Source organism: Neolamprologus brichardi, chromosome 9 (assembly GCF_056152115.1).
Source record: "Neolamprologus brichardi isolate AB-2024 chromosome 9, ASM5615211v1, whole genome shotgun sequence".
Lineage (NCBI taxonomy): Eukaryota > Metazoa > Chordata > Actinopteri > Cichliformes > Cichlidae > Neolamprologus > Neolamprologus brichardi.
Window position 1 is genome coordinate 15173382 of NC_142112.1, and position 25707 is coordinate 15199088.

Below are 25707 nucleotides of genomic sequence, written 5' to 3' on the forward strand. Positions count from 1 at the left end.
CAACGGAAATGTTCCTGGGGAGACAATAACCCGACGGACCAGTTGCACGAATCAAAACATGCTAACCAGCGGGACTGGGAGACACTTCAAAGAAGTGGAGGAGAGGTAAATGTGTTGTAATCTCATGATTCTAATAATACTACAGATATCTGGAATATACATTCAAAGATAAGTCTAACAAAGATAATGTTTAATGTAGCCTTAGAAATGAAGCTTTTTTAAACTCGAGAACAAATACTAATAAGTCAAAGTCATTAAGGAGTGTTGCAGTTAATGTGTTCAGGTTTTAATTTGGCATTGTGTCTTCATCAGGCAATGTATTGTCCATATTGTGGAATCCAGCTAGTGGGGCAAATTGGAGTTTTTTGTGGGTCCTGTGGAACTAACATTCAAGTTTTAGCACCTTTTATAGAGAATGGTAAGCACTTCACTTTCCTATGTTCTAGTATTTATTGCTCACCTTTTAATTGCTTCATAATGACTTATATACACCACAGTAGCTTCAATAGTGCGTGTTAAACTTTTTTTTTTCTAATTTTATCTATTTAAAATTGAGTAAAATTTATTCAAATTTGTGTACCTACGTAGTACCAAACTAACATCTAGATCAAATAGTTTACCTGTAGGGAGTCATATAAATAAAAGAACAAGGGATTCTTCAAATTTGAGAACTGTAATATGAGTAATATAAGAACATTGATCCAACATGACAGAAATTTGTTAGAGGAGGTCGTTTGTTTCAGACATTTCTTCGACTTTGTGTGCCAAAAAAAAAATACTGATGTTTTCACTCGCTTTTGGATTTCTGTGTGGTATCTAACAAGTGATAACAGCTTCAGTGTTCATGTAGAAACAAAATAGTACATTTATATGGACAGACCTGTATATTACAACTTTTCTTAAGTTCAACCGCCAAATGCAGGAAGAACAGAAAGATTAATCATATTGTTAAATTTTGTTATTTGTGTGAAGTTGCTTTTTTTTCCTGCAGTGCATTGATGAAACACTTCAGAACATGTGAATAAGCTTTTGTTTGGACGAAATTGCGCACAGTTCAATATTCTTAAGATTACGACTTTTTTTTAAAGAGGACAATTACATTGAATTACTTGTGTTATTAAATTTTATATGCCTTGTCATTCCACCATTAGAACTCAGTTCTGGATTGAACTCTTCAGTGACCTGAGGGAGAGGCATCTTTTCAACGGCAGTCATGAACATAAATGCCTTCTACGATATGTCTTCCTCAATGTCTTGCAAAAAGAGCTTGACGAGTACACAGATCTCTGGAACACTCACACCATCCGACCTGTGCGCCAATCTTGTTGTCCATCTGGTAAACCAGAAGCCATGTATCACCTGCCTCATAGGTATGTATTTAGTCCATGTATTTTATTTCATAGTTTTACTAAATTTTTTCTTCCTCAGTATAGTGTATTCTATGTGCAGGATACCTGTCCAGCTTGCTGTTATTCCACCTTTTGTTCATTTATAAAATGTTTCAGGAACAGTCCATGCCTTATGTGCACTCTTTTCTTTCTTGACCTAACCACTTGAGTTAAGTAAGCAGTATGTCATTTAGGTTTAACAATTTGCCCTAACTGTTACTCACAGCAGGTATTACACACACTTTAGCAATTGAATAGTGTGTTTTGTTGTTTTCACTTTTTTGCTGAATAGAAATTAAAGCTGCCACTTGTGTTTTGCCATTAGTTCTGTTCTCTGACTTCATGCACATACGTTTTATTTTTATATTTTTTTCCAAAACAACAAAAAAAAAAGTTAGACAATCATATTTTAACTTTGGATCACATCTTGGCTAAAAACGACAAATGTAGATATATGCATAATTAAGATTCTTTAAAATCACAATTTCCAGAACTGACTTTTAATTATAAGATTGACTTTGCGCTTTTGCTGTAACCTTGAAGGATAGTACCTGGAGAAGTGACTGAATTTGTTCATTTTTCTGACTGACCTAAGATATGGTGGAAGAGAGTGTGGATTCCAAGTGCCTCAAGAAATCCTGCACCAGTTTGATGACATTCTACCTGCTCAGTACAGTCTATGTGGGGACGACAATCTCCAGGTTCATTTCACAAACTTGGAAAGACAGAGTGAGCTCCCTCGACCAGTCAACTGGACTACTGCAGTTGAAAATTATATAACACTCAAAAATATGACTGGACTTTAGAAGTAAAATCATCTGCTAGATGTGGGTACAATTACCACTGACACTAATTGTCACAAACCAACTTTAATGAGTATTGAAAAAAATAGTACCATAGTTTTTATATAAATAGTTTCACTACCGTCAACTTTTCAGCGTGTACGCTTTCTACCTGAAGAAATCAAAAGACCATACTGTACAAAATAACTTGTTCCTTTTAATTAGGTACTGTAACAAACACATTGATTAATTTGGAGATCTGTTTTACAAACAAAGGTTTACAAAAGCATTCTGCAAGACCTGTATTTATGTGGGTTTTTCTTTTTTTTTTAACTCCAAGAACAACTTGCATATCTTACAAAAAATGTAATCAAACACAGAAGTGGTTGATTAAATAAAGCCTTTTAACTGAATTTATCAGATTTTTTTCCCTGTGTTATTATACTAGCGTGTCTCAGTACTTCAGAAATGTTTTATTTTGTTACTTTGGCAATTTCTTAACACAGTGAAATATGTCTAACTTGTTCAATTGTCCAACTATGATATTATGCTTTTGAAATTCCAAAACCTGATTGAACTTTCTGCGATGCATTAAACTTTATGTTACCAAAATTATTATAAATTATTAGAAACAAAATTTTCAGATTTTAAAATCACAAACTTCAAATGTTTGCTAAAACCATAAATGTGGCTTAAAAGCAAAAGGACTTGGACCTTAGGGAAGCCCAAACCCAGGAGAGTTCTGGATGCCATAATCCATGGCTTCTTGGAAGTCCTCATAATTGTGTAACACTGGGATTTTGATAGTATTTGCACAGACATCTGCTACAGGGAAGCGTGAAGTGGTCTGGAAAAGAAATTGTGGCTTTGGCTGAATTGCTGCAGGAGGAATTTCTCTCAGTCCAGTTGCAAACATAAGGATGTCTTCAGGAGACAGACTTCCATTTTTCTCTGTGAATGTAAAGAGACAAAAAGTTATTTCTAATGATAATAAACAGAAAAAAGGGGCCATTACACTTTGCTGACATAAATGTACTCATTTCAACATTTTCAAACAAATTTAATACCTTCTACAGAAAGCAGATAGTCTTGCCAGTAGCTTAGTACTCTTGTCTCCTCTTGACGCCTAGAGCTGCCAGGTGGACCAAATTGCACATGGAAGATGTTCTCAAGAAGATCAGCTGTCAGCCTGGTCTCAGTGTAGCACATGAATGAGAAGAAGAGTGAAGGATGCTGTTCCAGGGCGTTTAGAAAATCCAGTGTTGCTAGACCCTCTCTGAAACTAGAAAACAGTCTAATTTTTAATAAAATGTTTAATGTTATTTGTGCAAGCAAGCAAAACTTCACATGGGAAACTACTGTGTTAAGAAAGTAACCAACATTCTTATCTAGCTAAGACACTCATCCTGCTACAAGAAAGAAGTCCTCCTGAAAAAGGTCTTGCATTTAGAATATATTTTTTATTATTTATTCTTCTGAAAAGATTATGTTAAATGGGCACATAATAGTCTGAATTCTATACCTTTGGATGGAAAGATGGTTTCGGTAGATGAAGTACCACTGAATGTAATCCGCTACTACCTTCTTCTTATCCTCCAGTGTCCTCATGAATCGATAGCATCCTGCTGTCTGGAGCATGCTTGAGTGTTTTTCTGAGATTACTCGGAGCTCACTTACAGATGTTGCATTCTTTATCTAAAGAGAAAAATATATATTACACACACACACACGCACAAGTGACATCCTTCGCATGCTGTCTATTAATGTGCAATTTAACACAGTCTTGGATTACACAATCAGTAATCTTTTCAGGCATCAGTTAGTTACTAATATTATGTTAAGTGGATAACTAAGACTAAAAATTTGCATTTATTGGCGTTTGTCATAATCATAACATCATAAATTTACCTCTAGTAGAGCCTTCTTGATTTCTTCATCTGGTATATCATCAATTGGTGCCTCGAATGTCTTGTCTTTTCCAACAAGGTACATAAAGAAGTTTGGAGATAAACAACATGGCCCTGGACCACCATGGACAATGGAAACTGCAATCATTCTTCCAACGTAGAAATATTCATTTTCATCTGCAGCTAAAGATAAAGACATTACATTATAATAAAGCAATTTTGACCATGGAAAAAAAAGTGAAAAAAATAAATACCTTTAATATGAAATGTGAGATATTTGGCATAGCCTTTTCCTTCGAATATTCTTCTCGTCCTTATGGCTTCCATCAAAAGGGTGAGAAATTCTCGAGTAGGCCCACCTGTGTCTATTGCCTCTTCAGCCAGTCCCACGTCATCAGAGAATTTCACCATCATGCCAGAGTTGGGACTATATGAAGACCTTCTGAAGCCTCGGTAGGCACCATCCCAGACATTGGCTCGGTTAATGTTGAATCTGCTACAGGAGGTTTTGTTGATCTTCAGAGCCAGATTTGAGATGACATTTGCAGCCGTCAATCCATCAGGTTCATCACTGTAGAATCAGTCAGTGAAAAGCAACAAAATATTTACACTATTTACACTTTATGGGTTTTTTTTTGGTTTAATATCTTTTAAGTAATTTTTCTTGCTTTATCAATTGGCCTTTTTCTGTTAATTCATTTTAAAAAGCAAAATAGTGATCTGAAGAACAATCATCAGCAACCAAATAATTTTAAGAATCTTTTCTTTCTGAATACAATCATCAGCAGAATAACTTCTCAGGAACAGTTAAGCTATGTTTGCTCCTGTAAAAGGTTAGGATCAAAAATAGCAGCAGTACCCAGCACTATTTTTAGTAAAGAAATATTTGATAAATAGGTTAACTGCAAGTCAAACATTATGGGTTTATTGTACTTATTCAAGATATGAAAGTTATCAGTTTTCCTTTTGCAACTCCTCTCCCTCAGCATCTGAAGAACTGCTGTCAATAACGACAGGTGCATAGATATTGGTATACATACTGTGAAAGAAGAGTAAAAACAGAAGATTAAAATACATTTTATGTAATGTCTGTGAAGGTTCTCAGTCTGTAATAGTAATTCTGGCTCTACATTTGGCTGGGTTGGGTCAGAAGTACTTCACCATGACTGAATTTGCTCAAGTTATGGATTAGATAGAGAACCTCTATAATTAAAAAAAAAACAACAACAACAAAACCAAAACAGTTTCACTGAGCTTATTACTTTATAATTATTTACAAGATATATCATTTTATATTTTTTAAATTTTAGAATCACAATCAGAATCAAAATACTTTATTGATCCCTAGGGGAAATCATGTAATTTTATAACTTAAGACTAACTTGTAACTTGTAGTATGTTCTCCTGATGTGGATGCCATTTGAGATTCTGTACCACACTGAACCTTCAGCATAAACACAAACACAACACAATACCATAACAACTGCAGATGTAATGGCATGTAAATGAAACTTAACAATTAAATATGCAACATTGTTATACAAAAGAGTATTATATACTTGCACATCAGATGTTTGGGATATTGAAGGTAACCTATAAAATATAGATCCAATGATAAAAAGAAAATGTTATAAAACATAACATGCTTTTGTGGCCATCACATGCTAACATTAAAGTGTTAAAAACATTAGATGTTTAAATACCTGCCACAGAGGCCAGATCAATGTGCTAGAAGGTAGCCAACTTACCGACGTATAGGCTCTGGTGTACTGTTTTCTGGACTTGACCAAAGCTGTCAGATAAAATCATCAAACACCAAACTCGTTGATTATGGCTGCTCAGATTCTTACCACTATATATACAACGATAGAATGATATTAGTCTTATATCCAGACATTGAATGCATTGCATAAATGCATAAATAGCGAGTTTATTGAAATGGTTTTGTCTATTACAGCAGCGTTTTAAATATCATACTTTCTCTGGTTTCTTCAGTAAAGCTAAAACAAGAATACATTTACATCCTTGGTTCTTTCAGTATTAATTGGAAAACTTTGAGATTTGCTGTTATATGAAAATATGAAAAAATGTTTTATGTGCAGAAAATCTGATAGGTATTCCTCTATTGGAGATGTGGATTTGGATTCAAAAGTGCTGGACATTCAGCGTCATCACCCAAATGCCGACTGCAGAAGGATGATGGGACATCTATGATCCAGAGCCATATACATTCAAAGTAAGCTGATATTGTTAAAATATCCAAACACCAGTTTCCGGCCTGGAAAGCACGTGTCAGTGTGGCCTTGATGTGATATTTTAATGTAGGCATCAAAAATGACTAGCATGTTCTTATCATTGTTATGCAGTTATGTTCCTGTTTGAACCAGTCTGTACACGATTCTCTCTCCTCACTAAATCTGTACAGCACCTGGATACTTACCTGACACAATGAAGATCTGTCCCATAAGCATTACAGTGTTTACAATACAGTCTTTTTGTAGTTGTTAGTACTAAGACATGATCTGTTTGTTAATCAGGATTTCGACTGATGGATTCAATGAGACGAGTCAATCCAGAAGGGGTCAAGATGCGACGGTTATCTATTAAGACTACAAGGCGTTTTCAGTACAGTGTATCAGCAGCAAATCACCTTTGGCATATAGATGGAAATCAGCATTGAGCGCCTGTGGAGGGATGTATATGAAAACATCTTCACCCAGCTGGAGATTCAAGGACTGCTCAACCCTGGTGAAAAAATTCACTTGTTTGCTCTGCACAGATGCTTTTTGCATCACATTCAACATCATCTTCAGTCATTCCAGGAAGCATGGAGTCAGCACGGACTCAGAAAAGCAAACAACCATTCACCCCTGCACCTCTGGTTGCTGCACAGAAAGGAGGGACAAGATTTGTCACAGGTACATGACTATTTGATCCATATTTGTTCTTGTATGTAAAACTCTGCTATCTGTAGTTGAGATGAGTTTATTTCTACTGTGCAAGTTGGTGTACCAAATATTTCTCCTGTAAGTGGAAATGTCATTCTCTCCTTTTATCCCATCTGTCAGGTATAGATGGCAATACTTTAAACAAAGTTAAATTTGTTATACCTGAAGAGAACCAATCCTGACCTAGAATGGGTGAATGAATAATTAGTTGGTAGCCAATGCCTAAGAAACTCACATAGGCCCTGACAGACTCAATAAGTCCATCTAGGAACAGCTGCAGGAAACACCTCTTCAGTTTAGATTTAAAACATGTGCATGCTCTTTCAGGTTGATGAGGATTATGGTGTGGACTGGACAGGACCACATAATCACCGCCCATCAAATGAGATCACCATTCCTGAGATTCAGCTCCCACGTGCACTGAATGAATGAGACCCTGCTGTGCTACCAAACAACAACGTTTCACTCAGTCAAGCTTTGGATGCCTACTGTGAAACTGTTCAGTCACTCAAACTTATGTTTGATACCACACCTTAACTCTTCAAAGTAAGCAGGTGCAATATGTTCACACCCTATTTCTTGCATAACCATACTTCAAAATCACTTGTAGAAAGACACTATCACATTTAATCAGTTTCTATGTCAGGAGGATTTTTTTTTTTTTTTAATTTCTACATCTATGGCTTTGTAGCTAATACTGACTCAAAACAGCATAACCAATTTCATTTTCAACAAAACAGTGAGTGGCTATAAAACAGGATTTGTTTTATACAGCTGTCACTTTAATGATATTCATTTCTTGGTTGGATATACAGTACATGTCAACTCTGAGCAGATTTAATACAATGAACACAGTACAGTAGTGTAACATCTTAATTCAAATAATTTTTTCTACAAGATTTTTTTTTACCAGTAGCGAGTATAAACAAAACATACTGTGTAATTTATAATGTACAGTGAACAACTGATTTTGATATCTGAACTGTTTATCAGTTTATATAAAAAAGCCACAAATGCTCACATGTACTGTGCATTTTTCACTGTCAAGTGTATTAAAAGGAACTAGAACTCACTAGATTGTCCGTTTCTTTGAACACTGAATACAGTAATGATGCAAGAAAGAAGAAATGGTCTAATCTTACCATGTGGTTATGGAATCAATCCTAAACCAGACCAAAACCTGAGTCAGTAGAGTTGAGACACACCTGAATGTCCATTAGAGATGACTCATAGGTACAGTAGTGTGCAGGAAGACGTAGTACTTCAAAACAGGTGGAAGACTTTGGAAGACTGCTGTTGACCACTTCCACAGTCATTTCTCTCGGCAAGACTTGCCATCCTGTCCAAAACTTGATGAGGGCTTTTCGTTGTGCACAAGATGCTGCAACAGAAGATTGACATGACAATGACATCCTATATTCATTATTTTGAATCGTTTATGGAGAAATACCATAAAAGATGACCACTTACATACAGGGCACCAGACATTTTTGCCCCACTCAAATTGCTGTTGTAGCTGTTATAGATATTTTTATGTTAACAAAGCTAAAAGTAGTCTACATACAATTCTAGTGCAACTGATAATGCCACCACTCTGTTTTTTTATGTATTGCATGGAGGCAGTATGGAGCAAATAACAAAACAAAATTACACTATAGTGTACTTTGTTAATGACCCAAGATCACTGGACTGGATGTAATTTACCAAAGTACAATCAGAGAAAACCAATGGCAAAATACCTATCGCAGCAGACTTACCATTTTCAATGAAGGACCGAAGGTAGCCTGCCACTCTGCATTTATCCTCGAGAGCATTCCTCTTCTTCCTCATCTTCATCTTCTGTGGCAGGCCACAGTCCTTTTATAGCTTTACTTATCTTGTAGTCTTAAGAGCATCAGCAACATTAGGTGTATTTTTATTAAATGTAACCCAGCTGTTCAACTAACCCAAGCATACAAAATAGTATATTAGTGTTTTGTGTCAACAATTAATGTTCATCCTTCATAAATTAACCAAATACCTTTACTATTCAGATGTTAAAAGATGTGGCCTGACCTTACCTCACAACAGGGAGCAGTCTCTGATTCCCTTGGTAAGAAAAGAGGAATGTCTGATCTCTCTGTCAGAAGCGGCCATACCATGGTCTCCTTAAGCCCTTTCCTCAGCTGCTTGACTTGACGACTTGTTCGTGTTATGACCTACAACGGTGAGACCAAACCAAAACTGAAGTTGGCTTCCGTAAAGTGACACACACTTTAAATGTTAAATACTTAAAGAACATCCACTATACTAGTTTAAAAACCATTTTCAAATTATACCCACTTACAAAATCACTACGTTGAACTAAAATTGCTTTCTTTTCTGTAACATAGATTACTTGTCTTCCATATTAGCAGAGAAGATAAGCCACTTTAAAACAGTCATGAATACCTATTACCTACAACAGGGGTCGGCAACCTGCGGCTCTGGAGCCGCATGCGGCTCTTTTGTCCTTATACTGCGGCTCCGGGTGGTTTGGGAAAATAAATTAGAAGTATTTAGCTGAAGTGTATTTTATTTTTGTGTTTAGTTCTTTTTTTAACTTGTAGTTCTAAATTGGAAGATTATTGTGATTTTGAAATATAAAAATAAAATTATATTATATTATTTTTTCACCGCTCAAAATAAGCGTCACACTCGCGGAAGCCGGTATACCCGCCGAAACGCCGTGCATTTATCGAGACTTTTGACCCCAGGTAGGCCAGTTATGGATCTTCGGATCCACATTATGTCAGCAGCTCCATCATGAACTATGTTAAAACAAACACCGCTCACGCCTCACAGATGATAGCTTAAAGTCCTGCGTAAAGATGAAAGCCCCGATTTGCAGATGCTGTGCGCAGCGGTCGGGACCATAAGTCTTATTGTAAACATATCACGGCAGACCCGACGATGTTTCCATGAAGATGCTTTTCAGCATCTCTTTATTGACCACTTTTCACACACGGTTGCTGTACGCATACAGCCGGCTGTAGCTTTTCAGCTCACAGCCCGACAACACAACAGCACAGAGAGCACAGACTTTAAGGTGGCAAGGCGTGATTGCGGGTGCAGCTCAGGTGCGTCCGCCTCCCAGCGGTGCTGCAGACCACGCCCCGCCACACACATTAACCAGGTAAAATACATATTTAGGCGGAATTTTGCAAATATCTATTTTTCCTTTTTTAGCAGCATAGTGCTTTTTTCCAATTACTTTTTAAAAGTGAGGTCAAGGCTCCAAAAGCCCAAAGGCGATATAAGGGTGGGGGCTCACAACAGTTTTTGTTTGCTGGATCATTTTAGTTCAGGTTGGTGTCTTTCCTTTTGTTATATTTCTTTAAGAGTTCAAAATGAGTTAATTACATAAATGAAATGTAATTTTCTCTGTAGCACTTCATGGATTTTATAAGCAACACCTTATTTGCTCTGTGGATTCTTTTAAAAAGCAGTTAAAAACTTTTCTGTTCAAACAAGCCTTTTGTTAATCTACTTATTTTATATTCTTTACATTATTTACATTTGATCTTTTACATTGTGTATAATGTCTATTGATTGTATTGTTTATTTTAATCTTTGTGTACAGCGCTTTGTGACTGCCTCTCTGTGAAAAGCGCTTAATAAATAAACTTTACTTACTTACTTTAGTTGTTCACACAAAGCATAAAGGTAAAAAAACAATATATGCAGTGTTATCTTCATTTTAGATTTCAAAAAGTATTTGCGGCTCCCAGTGTTTTCTTTTGCGTGGAAACCGGGTCCAAGTGGCTCTTTGGGTGTTAAAGGTTGCAGACCCCTGACCTACAACAATGCAAATAGTAATACAGACATTAACCCAGAAGACAATTATTTTCCCTTACCTAATTTATAGAATTCTTTGCTATGATAAAAACTACGGTGGCCCTGAGAGGCGAAACGGACTGCAACTTCAGAAAACACTTGGAAAAAGAAAAATGCTGCAAAAAGAAAAACGCTGCAAAAAGAAAAACGCTGCAAAAAGAAAAGCGCTGCAAAAGCACACAAAGCACAACGGAAATAGGAAAAAAGACATGTAGAAACAAATGTACAAAATATGTTCTCCTTCATTTCTGTCAAACAAAGCTGTATGAAACGTTTCCAGCTGTTAGTATCATGGTTGCTAGGAAACCTGGGCAGCGCGACTGAGGCTAGACCGTCCCATTTCACAAGCCTACAAGCCTCGCACTTCCGGCCTCAGCGGTCTTTGAGTACGAGGCCCTTGAGGACCGTTAAGGCTGCGTACTTTAAGGCTGCAGACCCTGAAATGGGAAACAGTCCTTGAATTGGGATACAGCCATACATACATGTTTTGGTTCTTGCAACTGGTCCGTCCGGTTATTGTCTCCCCAGAAACATTTCCGTTGTCTTTTTTCCTATTTCCGTTGTGCTTTGTGTGCTTTTGCAGCATTTTTCTTTTTGCAGCATTTTCTTTTTGCAGCATTTTTCTTTTTGCAAGTGTTTTCTGAAGTTGCAGTCCGTTTGGCCTCTCAGGGCCACCGTAAAAAACAGTATTAAAAAAATCTGTGACTGAACTGATTAAAAAGCTAATTTTGGCAGACAGACAGACTAACTGAGCCGTAATAACATATAGTTACTTACCCTGAACAGCATTTCGTGGAGTGGAACTAGCTGTGATAGCGTTAGCATTTGCTAACGTTAACACTGTGCGGTTGTGATGAGAATTTGGACCAGGGACCACTTCATCTCCAGTACACTGCTGCAATAACTGAGGTGAAGACGTACAATCTAAGCGGTTAGCAAGTTCTCTGAGTAACTCAGAAAGGGACTTGTTTCCTGCAGCCATGCCCTTCACAAGAATTGATACACCTGTAATGTTATTCGCACCCAGTGTTTTGCATTTATCGGTGCCTTAAGTTTATTTTGAGCTACATACTGCCGCCAGCTGCATAGGAGACGCATTGCACCATTAAACCTAAATCGACGATTCATGTGCTATTACTTATGTCTGAGTAAAGGAGCAACCAATCACACAACTGGCTCCGCCCTGTCTTTCTTGATTGACAGACAAAGTCATTCTGCTGAAAAGTCGCATTATGAAATAAATAGACCATCGGGAAAAACGGGATTTTGAAATAAAGACTGACTTTGAAAAAAAAACAACATTTTGGAATATAAACGGCTGGAAATAAATAAAATGCCTCAGGAATAATCTCTGTTATTGTGAAAAATAATGACCATGAAATAATATTTCACAATAATAAGTACATTTATATAGCAGAATGTAATATATTTCACAATAATGAGCTTTTTTTTCAAAATGTGTTCCATTATTTCACAATATCATTCTCACATTACATATCTGTGTCTTATTTATTCACATAGTTATTTATTTCATCATGACTTATTTATTTATTTAATTTTGAACACTTTGGAGTTCCATATTTATGAACAGGAAAACCTCATCCATACAAATGTATCAACGAAGAGACAGCAAAAAAAACAGACAAGAAAATAATAAAACACCAACTGACAGCACTGTTAAAATGGATCCAAACTGCTGCTCCTTATGTTCTCTTCTATAATATAACTATACTATACATCTAACTAATAATGAGGTCGGTGTAGGTAAACTAATCTTCAGCCCGCTTTAGACACACAGATTCAGTCTTTTTACCCTTGAGTCTTTATCATCTCACAGAGAGAGGATATTCCTTATATGGTCATCTTTACCTCATAAAGTAAACAGAGTTCAGATAAATTAGCTAAAGCTATCCTCTCAAGACAGATTTTTTTTCTGTGAGTTAGTTTGAAATTTCTCTGTGAGCCAGTAAATCAAAATGAATGATCAAAGCTGTAAAACCGAGGGCTTATGCACAGTGGATGAACCAATCCACCAATCAAGTCGTTCCAGGAGATGTCCATCTCTTCCACCTGGGGAAGGACCTGCAGCAACGTTGCTGAGAAGAAACGGCAAGAAAAACATCTGTCTGCCTTTCTGCCAGCTGACAAAAAAATAAAAAATAAAGCTACTTTACAAAGCTTTCTCTGTTTGCTGCTTTGCTCTTCACCTCTCTGGGCCTCTAAAATCTGGATATTTCATATCTCTAGTTTTTTCATAATCTTACGCTCTTCAGAATACTTAACCTTTTTTCTGTTTTCCTCACTCCGAAAAATATATTGAAGCACATACATTCAAAGATATTTGAACCCTTTGAATCATTACGTTCATGGATCTTTTCTTCTCTTCACATTCAAATTCTTAAAGTTATGCAAAAATCAGGTCAATTTAACTTTGTCCTCGTGTCCTTGTTAGATATTGAAAAATCTCTAAGTAATAAAAATTGATAGTTTTTCTTCAGAGATCCTAAATCCCTGAAAGTCACTTTAAAAAAGACCCTATATAGTCCTTCTGTGTAAACTTTGTCTCAATGTAAAAAAAACAAACAATCAGGCGTCTGGTTTCTAAAGTCATTAAAATATCATTAAAATAAGCAGAAAACATGATTCTGTCTCTGCTGCAAACCTCCATGTGTATCAAAACTGGGCAACCTCTTTTCCAAAAATACAAAAATAACAATAGTAATTATAATAATGTGGCTATATTTTCTTCTCTAGTGATGTAAACGTTACCAAACTGGATAAAATCTGCTCATTTTTGTTATCAGGGACCTAAAAATCCTTATTATAGGAGAAATTATTCCCACTTCCTGGTGCTTTGATTCTCTAAAGCAGTGGTGGGGAACTCCACAGACTTGCAGCTACAGCAAGTTTTTATTTTTCGATAAATCACAGAGTGATGGAGCTGTAAAGGCAGGTTTCATCACAGCAGAGGATTTAATTTAATGTGCATTCTTTAGGTTTATATCTGCAACCAGAACTACTCAGACTGCATTGTGAGGCGGCTGTGCACGACCTGCATTTATGTTAAATTAAAGTACTTAATGTGAGCGTGATTTCCCTGTGCGGATATGAATGAAACGCTGTAGTGGTGTCCAGCACTGGGGGCCAGTTCCTGATGTCCATCGTGGCCATGGCCTCTTTGGAGCGCAGCAGCTTACAGATGAGTGACTCACCTGCACAATTAGAAAGAGAAAGACAGAAGAAGAAATTAAGCTCCCTTTTTTCCCCAGAGGAGATCAGAAGTCAGCCAGAGCCATACGAGTATGGAATTAGCTGGGAGCGAGAGCTTGAGCCCTGGAGTTCTGACTGAAAGAGAAACCACATCGGTTTAACAGACAAATTAAGAGTCTGACCTCGACAATAATCTTAACAGTGGGCAGGGTGGTGGAGATGTTCTGAGGGTGAGGCGGTCGAACTGTGATGGGAACGCAGCCGGCGTAGAGGAAGCCGGCGTACAGGCAGCCGGTGTACAGGCAGCCGGCGTACAGGCAGCCGGGGTACAGGCAGCCGGCGTACAGGCAGCCGGCGTACAGGCAGCTGGCGTACAGGCAGCCGGCGTACAGGCAGCTGGCGTACAGGCAGCCGGCGTACAGGCAGCCGGCGTACAGGCAGCCAGAAAAGGCTGCGATCAGGTAACGAGGTTCTCGTTTGGCTCTTGGCGAAGGCGGTCGCACTTTTCTCCTCTCCTTCTTCCCCTTATCTTCCCTGCATAGCCTCTTGTGTCCTTGTCTTGTCTCGTGTATATTACTTTCCCTCGAACAGTCTCTCACTGTCGTTCTCTAAAACCTAAAGAGAATTATGGATTTGATCAACTGGTCTCTGAATGCTATTGACACCCTTTTCTCAACGAGAAGTCTGGGTTCAGGAGAGCCCGAGTGCCCTGGAGGGACTTTTCCTGCCGGATACACGATGGACGGGTGGCAGAACTGGAGGATCATGTGCCTGGCGGGACTGTCGATTGAGGACGCTGAAGATATCTACCTATTCGGAACCATGATAACAGGGTTCTTGCTGATCGGAGCTGGCTTGGCCCTGGCTTATCGGAGAATTGAGAGAGCGGAACCGGCTGTTCAAACGCTCTTGCTTCTTCATCTGTAGTACTTACACATCGGTGTATGTTCCTTGTGTTTGCTTACATTAAAATACCAGTACTAATGACCAGAGCATATAAATGCAGCTTTTCATATTTGACAATATATTTTGAAAGCACAAGACAAATCACAAACAGTTTTCAATGTAGGTTTGGGTTTTTATTTTGTTTTATTTTTCAGTTCTTGATTTGATGGTGATGTGATGCTATATTACATGTTTTTAAGATTCAGTTGAATTTAAGATTTGTAATATAGCATCAAATCACAACCGTCTCCTCAAGTTGCTTTATACTGTAAGATAGAGACCCTTCAGTAGCAGCAAGAAAACCCCAATTAATTAATAATCCCTTATGAGCAAGCACTTGGCGACAGTGGGGAGGAAAAACTACCTGTAACAGGCAGAAACCTCCGGCAGAACCAGGCTCAGAAGGGACGGCCATCTGCCTCGGCCGGTGGGGGGTGATGGTAACGATAATACGAGGAGACACGATGAAGAATATTTCTCAGTCTAACTAAAGTCAAATGAAATAGTTTTAAAATAAAATATACCTCAGATGTTAACTCTGAGGCCAGACTTCTTTAAGATTTTAAAAGAGGTATTTGAAAAAAATCAAGATGACAATTTAGTCATCAGTACTGCCTTTAAAGCAGCAGCTGAACAGCTTCTTAAAAGCTTTTAACACTGCTGAAAAAAACCTGGCAAGTTTGGATTTCTTTGGAGGATTCATGAAGCCACCGAGATTCATTGCTATGTGCATCAGAATAGTGTCGTCAAAAGATGAATCTTCTGACAACATTACATCGAAGAACTTCTCTGCAGATCCAAACTCCTTGATAAGGCCTTTAGCTGTGGCCTTGACTAACTTATTCATGTTATTATTAAGAATTTTAAGGTATTCGGTGCATCTATCTTCAGAAAGTACCAAATCTGTCAGACGGTTGATAACTAAGTCTAATTTTTCTGGATCCAGAAGATTTCTGGCCTTTCTGTGCAAATTTTCTGCGATTCTCGTGGCTACAAGAGTGCTAAATTGTTTGGCAATTAGCCTATCATCAGGTGACACTAATGTTTCTGACGGTTCTTCCTCTGGGTTTTCAGAGGTTGCTGGCTGACTTTGACCCTCTGTGGGTTCAGTGTGAGACACTGATGCCTGATCACCGAGATTCATTGCTAGGTGCTTCAGAATAGTGTCGTCAAAAGATGAATCTTCTGATATCATTACATCGAAGAACTTGTCTGCAGATCCAAACTCCTTGATAAGGCCTTCAGCTGTGGCCTTGACTAATTCAACCCCGCTATTTTTAAGAATTTCCAGGCATTCGGTGTATCTCACTTCAGAAAGTACCAAATCTGTCAGACGGTTGATAACTAAGTCTAATTTTTCTAGATCCAGAAGTTTTCTGGCATTTTTGTGCAAATTTCTTGCGATTCTCGTGGCTACAAGAGTGCTAAATTGTTTGGCAATTAGCCTATCATCAGGTGACACTAATGTTTCTGACAGTTCTTCCTCTGGGTTTTCAGAGGTTGCTGGCTGACTTTGACCCTCTGTGGGTTCAGAGTGAGACACTGATGCCTGATCACTGCTTGTATTTGAAACCAGGTCTGGGTCTTCTGCACTCACACAGACTGGCTGATTGGTGAGATCAGTAACTGGACTTGACTGTGATGTAACTAATGTTTCTGACAGCTCTTCCTCTGGGTTTTCAGAGGTTGCTGGCTGACTTTGACCCTCTGTGGGTTCAGAATGAGACACTGATGCCTGATCACTGCTTGTATTTGAAACCAGGTCCGGGTCTTCTGCACTCACACAGACTGGCTGTTTGGTGAGATCAGTAACTGGACTTGACCGTGATGTAAACAGTCTGTCGCTTGTTTCACCAGCATCTGGTCCAATCATAACTTCTTCCTTTGATGGGGTCAGCACTCTTACTATATCTTCCACGGCACCAGAAATTTTGTCATTTATAATAGTTTGGGTTAAAGTTTCATTCTCCAACCAGAAAAGAAGGTTTTGTAAGAACCTTTCCACTGAATCTTCTACGAGCACATATGGCACCTCAGGAGCAGAGGGTACATTACAGTCACCCTGTGAAGTCTTAGAGAAGTCAGACTCTGAGAGACTTTTACCCATTTGCATCGTGGGGGCTGGATATGTTGACTCGACATGGGCGTACACATTTTCTGTCAACTCCCTTGAAAACATCTCCTTACTTGTCAGGCCAAGGTGTCCTGTCTGGGTTAATTTACTAAACAGTTTATTCAGAACCGGCACGACTGTTGTAAATTTGAGCGGAGAAGAACTTTTAACTGTGGTTTCTAAGGTTGGTGATTTTCTGGGAACTTCTGAGGGATTCATGTGTTCGCTTTTCCTGGAGTCAGCTCTCTCACTCTCCGGGGAGTTTGCCTGTTGTCTCTGAAAGGTCAAAAATCCTTTGCTTTTCTTCAAATGATCTTTCAGCTCACTGTTCATTTTTTCAAATTCCTTTTTAGCAAACCTGAAGAAGTGTCGTTTTACTTCATCTGGTTTCATAATTAGGGCGCATGATGCAAAAAAGTCTTTCACCTTTTTGATCACCAGGTCCACATCAAAAGCAGGCTTGGGTGAGCTACACTTCTCACTTAATGTGATATCTTCTGCATCAGGATACTCAATGTTAGCAATTAACAAATTTACAATGTCAACTGCAGCTTTATCTGCATCATCTTCATCATGTAAATAATTCAGATTGTTGAGGATTGTTTCAACATCACTTTGAGCTTTCTCCTCAGCTTCTGCAAACTCATCACTTTCTTTTTCCTCCACGGGTTGCAGTTCTATGTGACAGTCCTGGTCATCTTTACTTATCTCTCTGTCTGTACTCCACCTCATGAGAGCCATACTTATTTCTTTAATTGTTCCCATCTCAGAGAGCTTGGATTCAAGACTCTCATCACTTGAACTAAAGGAAGTGGGTAAAGCCCCCCTCATGAACAGGCCGCTCAGCTTACCTTTATATGTCTTCAGACATGAGAAAGCATGAGAAACCATGCATCTGAGGTTATTTATGTTTGTTATTTTTCTGGTGACATAAATAGAATCCGGGTTTTCTGGGACAAGAACCCAACCCGAGTTGACTTTATTTGAGATCTCCTCCTCAATCATCTGTGTCAGCACCACAGCGCTTTCACACTCCTCATGGGTGACATTAAGAGCAGCAGCAAAGCTGATTGAGAAAGAGTCTCCCAATACGGGGCTTATTTTTGTCACGGCTATGCTAAGGTATGTCTGGAATGATGCATCATTTAATTGGTCCTGACCTCCTAGAAGTAAAGTTTTTATGGTGCTTGCACTAACTGACTGAATGACATCAGTAATCATATCAGCCAGTGCTACTTGGACATCGGAGTTCCAGATCCCATTTTCTATCAAGCCCCACTGTAATCCAGAGAGCCTATCGAAACACCCGCTGATAGCAGGTGAAAAAGGCTCTGAATTAATGGGGGTAGGGGTTCTAACACTGGATAAAGACATTGTCAATGACTTACTTTCGCTACAATTACTTTGGAAATCCGTTTTCAGAAAGCTTTCAGAAAGGGAAGATCGCGGTCTGTACATTTAACGTACGACAACTAAAAATGCAAAATGCAAGATTCAGGTATAAAGCCCGCTGTTTCACCCCTATTTAGGGACTCAAGTGGAGGTCACGTGCTGCAAGATCAAAGGCACGTACTGTAAGATCAAAGCAGAAAGGAACTGAGCTGTGTGACGTCATGCCGCGAGCGTTCACCTACATGCACGTGCACACAAGTGAGCGATCACTAATAAATCACAGACGCATCAACAGTGTTTTAGCTTCAGCGCCGGCGTTGAAGTCGGTGTTGTCAAACTTTCAATCATACCTGCAGCCAGTTCTTTGAAGCTCTCAAATGGGTTGAATGGCGGCTGTTTTCCACCATCATCGCAGAGCATTCCTCCAGCAGGTCCAACGCCTGATTCAACAAAACCCGCGACTCCGGCAGCTGTGCTCCGAAGCAGTTTGCTAATGTGATGGCTAACTAGCTAATGTGATGGCTAACTAGCTAAAGAATCCTAACATATATGAGGTACTTAAAAAACAAAGGGAACGAAGGAGGAGGAGGAGAAGTGGAGACAGCGATCTGACTGATTGGTTCATCTGAGGCTCTCAGTGGTTCCCTGTCTCAGCGAGATTCACAACACTTCTTGCAACAAACTCCCGTAACCATGGTTACAGGAGGACGCTCTGTTTGTGGCAGTCATATCATAGTATGACGTCACAAAGAGACGTTAATAAATATTAATTCATGCAATTTAAACACATTTTTTTAAATTTTACTATTAAGGTGTATAATGGTTTAATATGGCATGACACCCTCGCTGATGTTGATGCCTAGGAATCTGAAGCAGCTGACTCTCTCTCACCTCTGTCCTGCATGAAGTCTCATCTCCATCAGAAATGCAGTCAATGAGGAGATTAGACTTTATTGATCGACGGCAGGAAAATTTGTGCATTGCCTCAGCTCAGGTAGAGATAGCAGAAGAAAATCCAAAAATAGAAATAAAATATAAACAACTACAAAATAAATAACATAATACACTATATACAACAGTAGCATACACAAAATTTTGAAGAACGTTGAATTCACTAAAGGTTTTAAAAATAATGCTGTAATCAGTTTCGTTACAGTTGCAGTGTTGTCTTCTGCTACTGTAGGCCACAGCAGCAGCCGACAACACAGGTTGAGTAAATGGGAGTGAGTGTTTTCAGACACAGAAGAACAACTTTAGATTAATCAAATAAAAATGTTGTAGGAGCCATATGAGTTGTTCCTTTTTGACTAAGTGGGTTGGTTTAAATGGACTCACTGTATTGGTGCACGGGTGTGGGGCGTGTCTCATGGGTGTGGTAGATGATAAATGTGGTTGCACTCACCTGTTCACAGCACCTGATGTTGATGAGCAGAAAGGTAGGGTGAGCATGAGGCAGAACTTTTTGTTGACCGCAGCTTGAGCGCAGCTTGAATGATTTTGATGTATTTTAACTGGAACTTGATGGTTTTTGTATATTTGTGCACTAATTGATGCCATAGGCCAATGTTGTAATTTGGCATAGTAGTTAGTGCAGTTATTGGTGAGTTGTAGTTATTTGTTTGTGCAGTCTGTGCATTTGTCTAATAGTTAATCCCAGGCACTGATTTGTATATTGGACAGTTGCATGTGGAATAAAAGGAGCAAATGGTACAGAAGTGTATTTTATGTGTTCATTGTTGCGCGTCATTGGTGTCCTCATGTTTAGCCTGCCGCAGCCATAGGTTGGAGGAGCCGCAACAAATTGTCAACAGAAAAGTTTGTAGGTTTTATTGGATTATTTCTATATAGATGAGTTTTATTAGTGAGAGTTTTATAGTTTGCTGTTGCCTTTGTCCACGCAGCTTTTAGATTAAGCCTTTGGCTACACAAAACAGATTTCTTTCAGGAGTCTTGTTCCCCTGTTAGGTTTCAGCAGTACAGCTGCGCTAGGCGTTGTACTGATTTGCTTTCTAGTTATTGTGCATCAGGCGGCTGAAGCCATTGGCTTGGGAGTACCGCCGCAGTTTGTGTTTAAGACAGTTTGTCTTCCTCACAGCTGACGGTATGGAGGTACATAAATACCCACCGCTGGTATGTACGGAAGACTAGGTTGAGTTAGTTAGGTTTAATAGGCAGCTAGTGGGGGATATTGCTCCTTTTAATTGTGTGTGTCCAAGGTTTATTGAAGGGAATGTCATCAAGTTGATGTGTTGGAATGAAGCTGTGTGGCATAGGTGCAGTTCAGAGTTTGGATTTTGTAATGTTTTGAAGAAAAATGGAGACACACCAATTAATACAATGTGGTGATGTGGATGGAAAGATAAGACAGCCAAAACCGACTGCTAAGGCTTTGGAGAATCTGATTGAAAGGCTTCAAAAAGAACGTCACACTAAGATTAATAAAATTAAAAATGTCATAAAGGTTATTAAAGAATTAAAGCAATCTGAAGATAATGTTTCCACTGTTCAGGCTCAGTTAGAGAATTTGACTGTGTTGCTTAATGAGACAACTCATCTGCATGAAACCTTGCTTCCTTTGCTTCCTCAAGAAGAGCAAGAAAAACAAACTGCTTGGTTTATGAGTGTGCGAGCACATAATACTGAGTTTATGGAAGAGATAAAGAAATGGCTTCATGATGCAAAGGGAAACCCTCAGAGTAAAAATCACTTGTCTGAGCTTGATTTGCCACATTTAAATCCACCTGGTGTTGAGTCTTCTGATGTATTACCTGCTGGAAAGGGTTCGGGTGCTTCTAGGCATACCGGGAATGTTGGTAAAGGTGCTGTGATAGATGATGTTAATCCAAGTGATAGCATCTCTAATGTTGGAAACAAAAGTTGTAGGAAAAGTAAATCATCACTCAGTAGCTCCATGGTTTCATCTGCCTTGTCAGCACGCATAACAGCAGAGGCTGATATGGCTGCCCTACTTGTTCGACAGAGGTTGTTGAAAGGAAGGCATGCTTTGGAAGAACAAGAAACAACTTAAGAAAAGAAAGGAGCTGCTTGACTTAGAAACTGAAAAAGCAGCTTCGGCAGCAAAGGTGAATGTTTTAAAAGCTTCTGAAATGTCCCGAGTCTCAAGTGCTGCTAATGGTAAATCTGATGGAATGAATTCGTATTTAGAGCAAGAACAGGGGAGTTTAGGCATTTTAAATCCTAATGCTCCGACGTTCAAACCTGTGTTACCAGAAGGACCATATCAGGGTGTTGATGCAAGTGATCATCAAGCGCATGTGTTGGATGTGAGGCCCAAGGTTAAAAATATTTCTCAGCCTAAGGTCGTTTCGTTGGAACAGTCAGAGACGAAGTAATATCAAGTATTTCCAGGTGCAGTTTCAACTACTCAGATGATGTCGCAGTCTCACGCACAATGGTAAATGGTAAATGGACTGATTCTTATATAGCGCTTTTCTACTCTCCCGGAGTACTCAAAGCGCTCTATACAACATGCCACATTCACCCAGTCACACCCATTCTCACAAGCACTTTATCTATACTTAGTGCTTTTTCTAACTACATTCACACACATTCATACTCCGATGGACGCATCGGAGAGCAACTTGGGGTTAGTATCTTGCCCAAGGATACTTGGCATGCAGACCGGAGGAGCCTGGGATCGAACCTCCAACCTTCCGATCAGTAGGTGACCTGCTCTACCTCCTGAGCTACAGCCACAATCCAAACCTCTTACACATACAGCGCAAGGTAGTGAGGGTCATGGTCATCTAGTCACAGTTTTGAAGAAACAAAATGAAATTACAACTTTATTGGCTGAGCAGCAGTCTGTTTTTGCTACCAAGGCGTGACATTCAGTTATTTGATGGTGATCCTTTGCAATATCAAACATTTGAGAGCTTTTGGGCACATGGTGGAGAGTCAAGCTCACAGTGCTAAGGATTGTTTATATTTTCTCGAGCAATACACTAGAGGCCATCCAAGAGAAATGGTCAGAAGCTGTCAGTATATGCCTGTTGAGTATGGATATGCTAAAGCTAAATCTTTGCTCCAAGAGAACTTTGGCAATTCGCTGAGAATTGCTGCTGCCTATATTGAAAGGGTCAGTAAATGGCCACCTATAAAATCTGATGATGTGAAGGCTTTGCAGGAATATGGGTTTTTATTAAGGTAATGTTGTAATGCAATGGGAGACGATGAGTCCTTGCATGAGTTGGATGTCTCTGCTAATATGCAAGCAGTTATAAAAAAGTTGCCTTATAAGCTCAGGGATAAGTGGAGGAATGTTTTCTGCGATCTGCAGGAGAGGTTACAACGTAAAGTGGTTTTTTGCGATGTTGTTGAGTTTGTTGAAAGGCAAGTTAAGATCGCAAGTGACCCATTGTTTGGAGATATACAGGATCCTCCAACAGCCATCAGAAAAGAGGCGGGGAATGGTAAGTCTCAGTTTTACCCTAAGGCTAAGAGGAGTAGTTTTGCTACTACAGTGGCCAAGGTGGAAGGGAAGATTGAGCCAGTGTTGAGGCGAGAGAGTGGTTCAGTTGTGACCAAGGTTTGCTTGTTTTGTGTAGCAGGGCATATGTTGGATTTGTGTCCTTCATTTGAAAGAAAGTTGCACTGTGAACGATTATCTTTTTTGAAAGAGAATGGTGTGTTTTAGTTGTCTGCGCATTGGGTACAGAAGCAAGGACTGTAGGAAACATCTCTTGTGTAAAGTCTGTAAACAGAAACGCCCCACACTCTTATATATCCACTCCAAGCAGAGGGAAAGTGTTTCAGTGCAAACTATAGGAGGGGGAGAACCACCAGATGAAGGTCCTTCATGTGCAGTGCAAAGCAGTGGTGTTACTGGGGCCGGTGAGCAAAATAGTGCTCTATCCGTAATACCAGTTAGAGTGAAATCCAAGAAAGGTAATCGGTCACTGATAACCTATGCTTTTCTAGATCCTGGGAGTTCAGCTTCATTTTGTACTGAAGGGCTCATGAATAGGCTAAATCTTTCAGAAAGGAAAACTGGCATTCTTTTGGGGACAATGGGTCAGGAGAAAATGGTCAGTAGTTATGTTGTTTCAGATTTGGAAGTAGCTGGTTTGGATTTAGATCACTACTGTGACTTGCCTGACTTATTTACTCAGAAAAGCATGCCTGTTCATCAATGTAATATTCCCCGACAGGAAGATCTCAATAGATGGCCACATTTGCGCCATATTAAGATACTGGAGATAAATTCCGGGGTAGACCTGTTGATCGGGACCAATGTGCCCAAGGTTTTAGAGCCATGGGATGTTGTTAGAAGTCAGGATGGAGGTCCCTATGCAGTAAAAACTATGCTGGGTTGGACGGTGAATGGTCCTCTCAGAGAGGATTGTAAGACTGACAAGCATTTCCGTGGCAAGATTGGATGAGCTGTGGGAACGTCAAATGAAGGCTGATTTTCCCGAATGTATTCAGGATGAGCAGTTTGCTTTGTCTAGAGAGGATCAGCAGTTTATGAAGTCAGTGATGGACTCTGTTAAGTTGGTTGATGGTCATTACACCATTGGTTTACCTTTTGAGTGCAATCGGGTAAAAATGCCAAATAATAGGAAGGCTGTAGAACAGCGAGCTATGAGCCTTAAACGGAAGTTTATTAGGGATGGTTCATTTCATGTCGATTACACCAGTTTTATGACTGAAATCATTTCTAAAGGGTATGCAGAGAAGGTGCCTGCTGAAGAATTTGATCGCTGTGATGGAGGATTGTGGTACATTCCACATCATGGGGTGCATCACCCACAGAAGAAGTAGTTGCGAGTTGTCTTTGATTGTGGTGCTTCATTTCAGGGAGTGTCTCTGAATGGACAACTTCTGAAAGGCCCAGTTCTCATTAGCTTGCTAGTTGAGGTCATAACTAGGTTCCGAAAAGAACCTGTGGTGCTCATGGTAGACATTGAATCCATGTTTTATCAGGTCCGAGTACAAAGAGATGACTCAGATCTGTTAAGCTTTCTGTGGTGGCCAGATGGAGATTGCTGACAAAAATGGACAATATCTAATTGTTGTAGGAACCCTCATGAATAACCCAGTTGTCTTAGTGAACGTCTATGCCCCAAACTTTGACAATGCTGTGTTTGCTAATAATCTTTTGAGGATGATTCCTGACTTAAAGACGCACCTCCTGATCTTCAAGGTGATTTAAACTGCGTTATTGACCCAGCTTTAGTCAAATCTGCCACTGGCTCTAAAGCATCATCTGCTATGTCCAGGGCTTTCTCACACTTTATGACCCAAAATGGATACATTGATCCTTGGAGGTTTTTTTTTAATCCCCAAGCCAGAGAATATTCCTTTTTTCAAATGTTCATCACACATATTCTCGCATCGATTACTTTTTTATAAATGGCTCCATGGCTTCTAAAGTTTGCAACTCTGAATATATTCCAATTGTTATATCTGATCATGCTCCATTAGTCCTGCATATGGTATTGTCCCCTGGCTATAGACCTCAGCATCCATGGAGGTTGAATTCTCTACTCTTGCCTGATTCAGCTTTCTGTGACTATATCTCATCTGCAATTGATGGTTTCTTAACTACGAATGTTTTAGAGGAAATCTCAAATTCTCTACTATGGGAAACACTTAAAGCTTACCTCAGAGGCCAAATAATTTCCTATTTATCTCACCTATCTAAATCAAAGAAAGCTAAGCAAAATGAACTTTCTGCCAAAATTCAAGCTCTAGACCGGCAACACGCTCAAACTCCCTCAACTGAAATGTATAAGCAGCATCTTAACCTGCATTCGGAGTTCAGTCTCCTGTCGACGCCTGATGCAGAGCAATTGATATTACGGTCCCGTGGCAACTATTATGAACATGGTAATAAAGCCTCTCGTGTGCTAGCCCACCAGCTACGTCACCAATTGGCATCTCGCCAAATTTTGCAAATTAAAAATGAATCGGGAACTTTGACTTCTGATCCAACTGAAATCAACTCAATTTTTGAGTCATTTTATAGTGCTCTGTATGCATCATAGTTCCCCTCCAATTCCACAGATATGAACCAGTTTCTTAACAAAGGAGTCATTGAAACAAGGCTCTCTCCCTCAGACACTAAGACAGGCTTCTATCTCATACTGCATAAAGAAGGAAAGGATCCTACCTATTGTAGCTCCTATCGACCAATAAGTCTTC

General features: G+C 39.3%; 2 protein-coding genes across 3 annotated transcripts in view; both read right to left on the reverse strand.

The window, feature by feature from the left end:
- Positions 1 to 25707, reverse strand: part of LOC148101278 (uncharacterized) — a 204668-nt gene that overhangs the window by 67332 nt on the left and 111629 nt on the right. The gene's annotated exons all lie outside the window — the stretch shown is intronic.
- On the reverse strand, positions 2848 to 5578 carry LOC148101280 (G2/M phase-specific E3 ubiquitin-protein ligase-like). 2 transcript variants are annotated; one of them, XM_087845596.1, is made up of 7 exons: positions 5460 to 5578; positions 5034 to 5116; positions 4437 to 4649; positions 4079 to 4260; positions 3693 to 3865; positions 3238 to 3452; positions 2848 to 3121 (listed from the first exon to the last, which is right to left on the reverse strand). In XM_087845596.1, exons 1-7 carry the CDS (start codon positions 5576 to 5578, stop codon positions 2886 to 2888), a joined length of 1221 nt encoding a protein of 406 aa, XP_087701722.1. In that variant the 3' UTR covers positions 2848 to 2885. The 2 variants fall into 2 exon arrangements, with proteins under 2 accessions (XP_087701722.1, XP_087701721.1); XM_087845595.1 differs by having other exon boundaries at positions 4332 to 4649.

What these genes read in the sequence shown, in the direction of transcription:
- LOC148101280 (XM_087845595.1), bottom strand. Translation starts at nt 5,578, where the DNA reads ATGCCATTACATCTGCAGTTGTTATGGTATTGTGTTGTGTTTGTGTTT. An exon ending in GGAGTTGCAAAAGGAAAACT is followed by an intron (nt 4,650 to 5,033) that starts GATAACTTTCAT and finishes ACTGATTCTACA; the next exon opens with GTGATGAACCTGATGGATTG. An exon ending in CTATCTGCTTTCTGTAGAAG is followed by an intron (nt 3,122 to 3,237) that starts GTATTAAATTTG and finishes TTACATTCACAG; the next exon opens with AGAAAAATGGAAGTCTGTCT.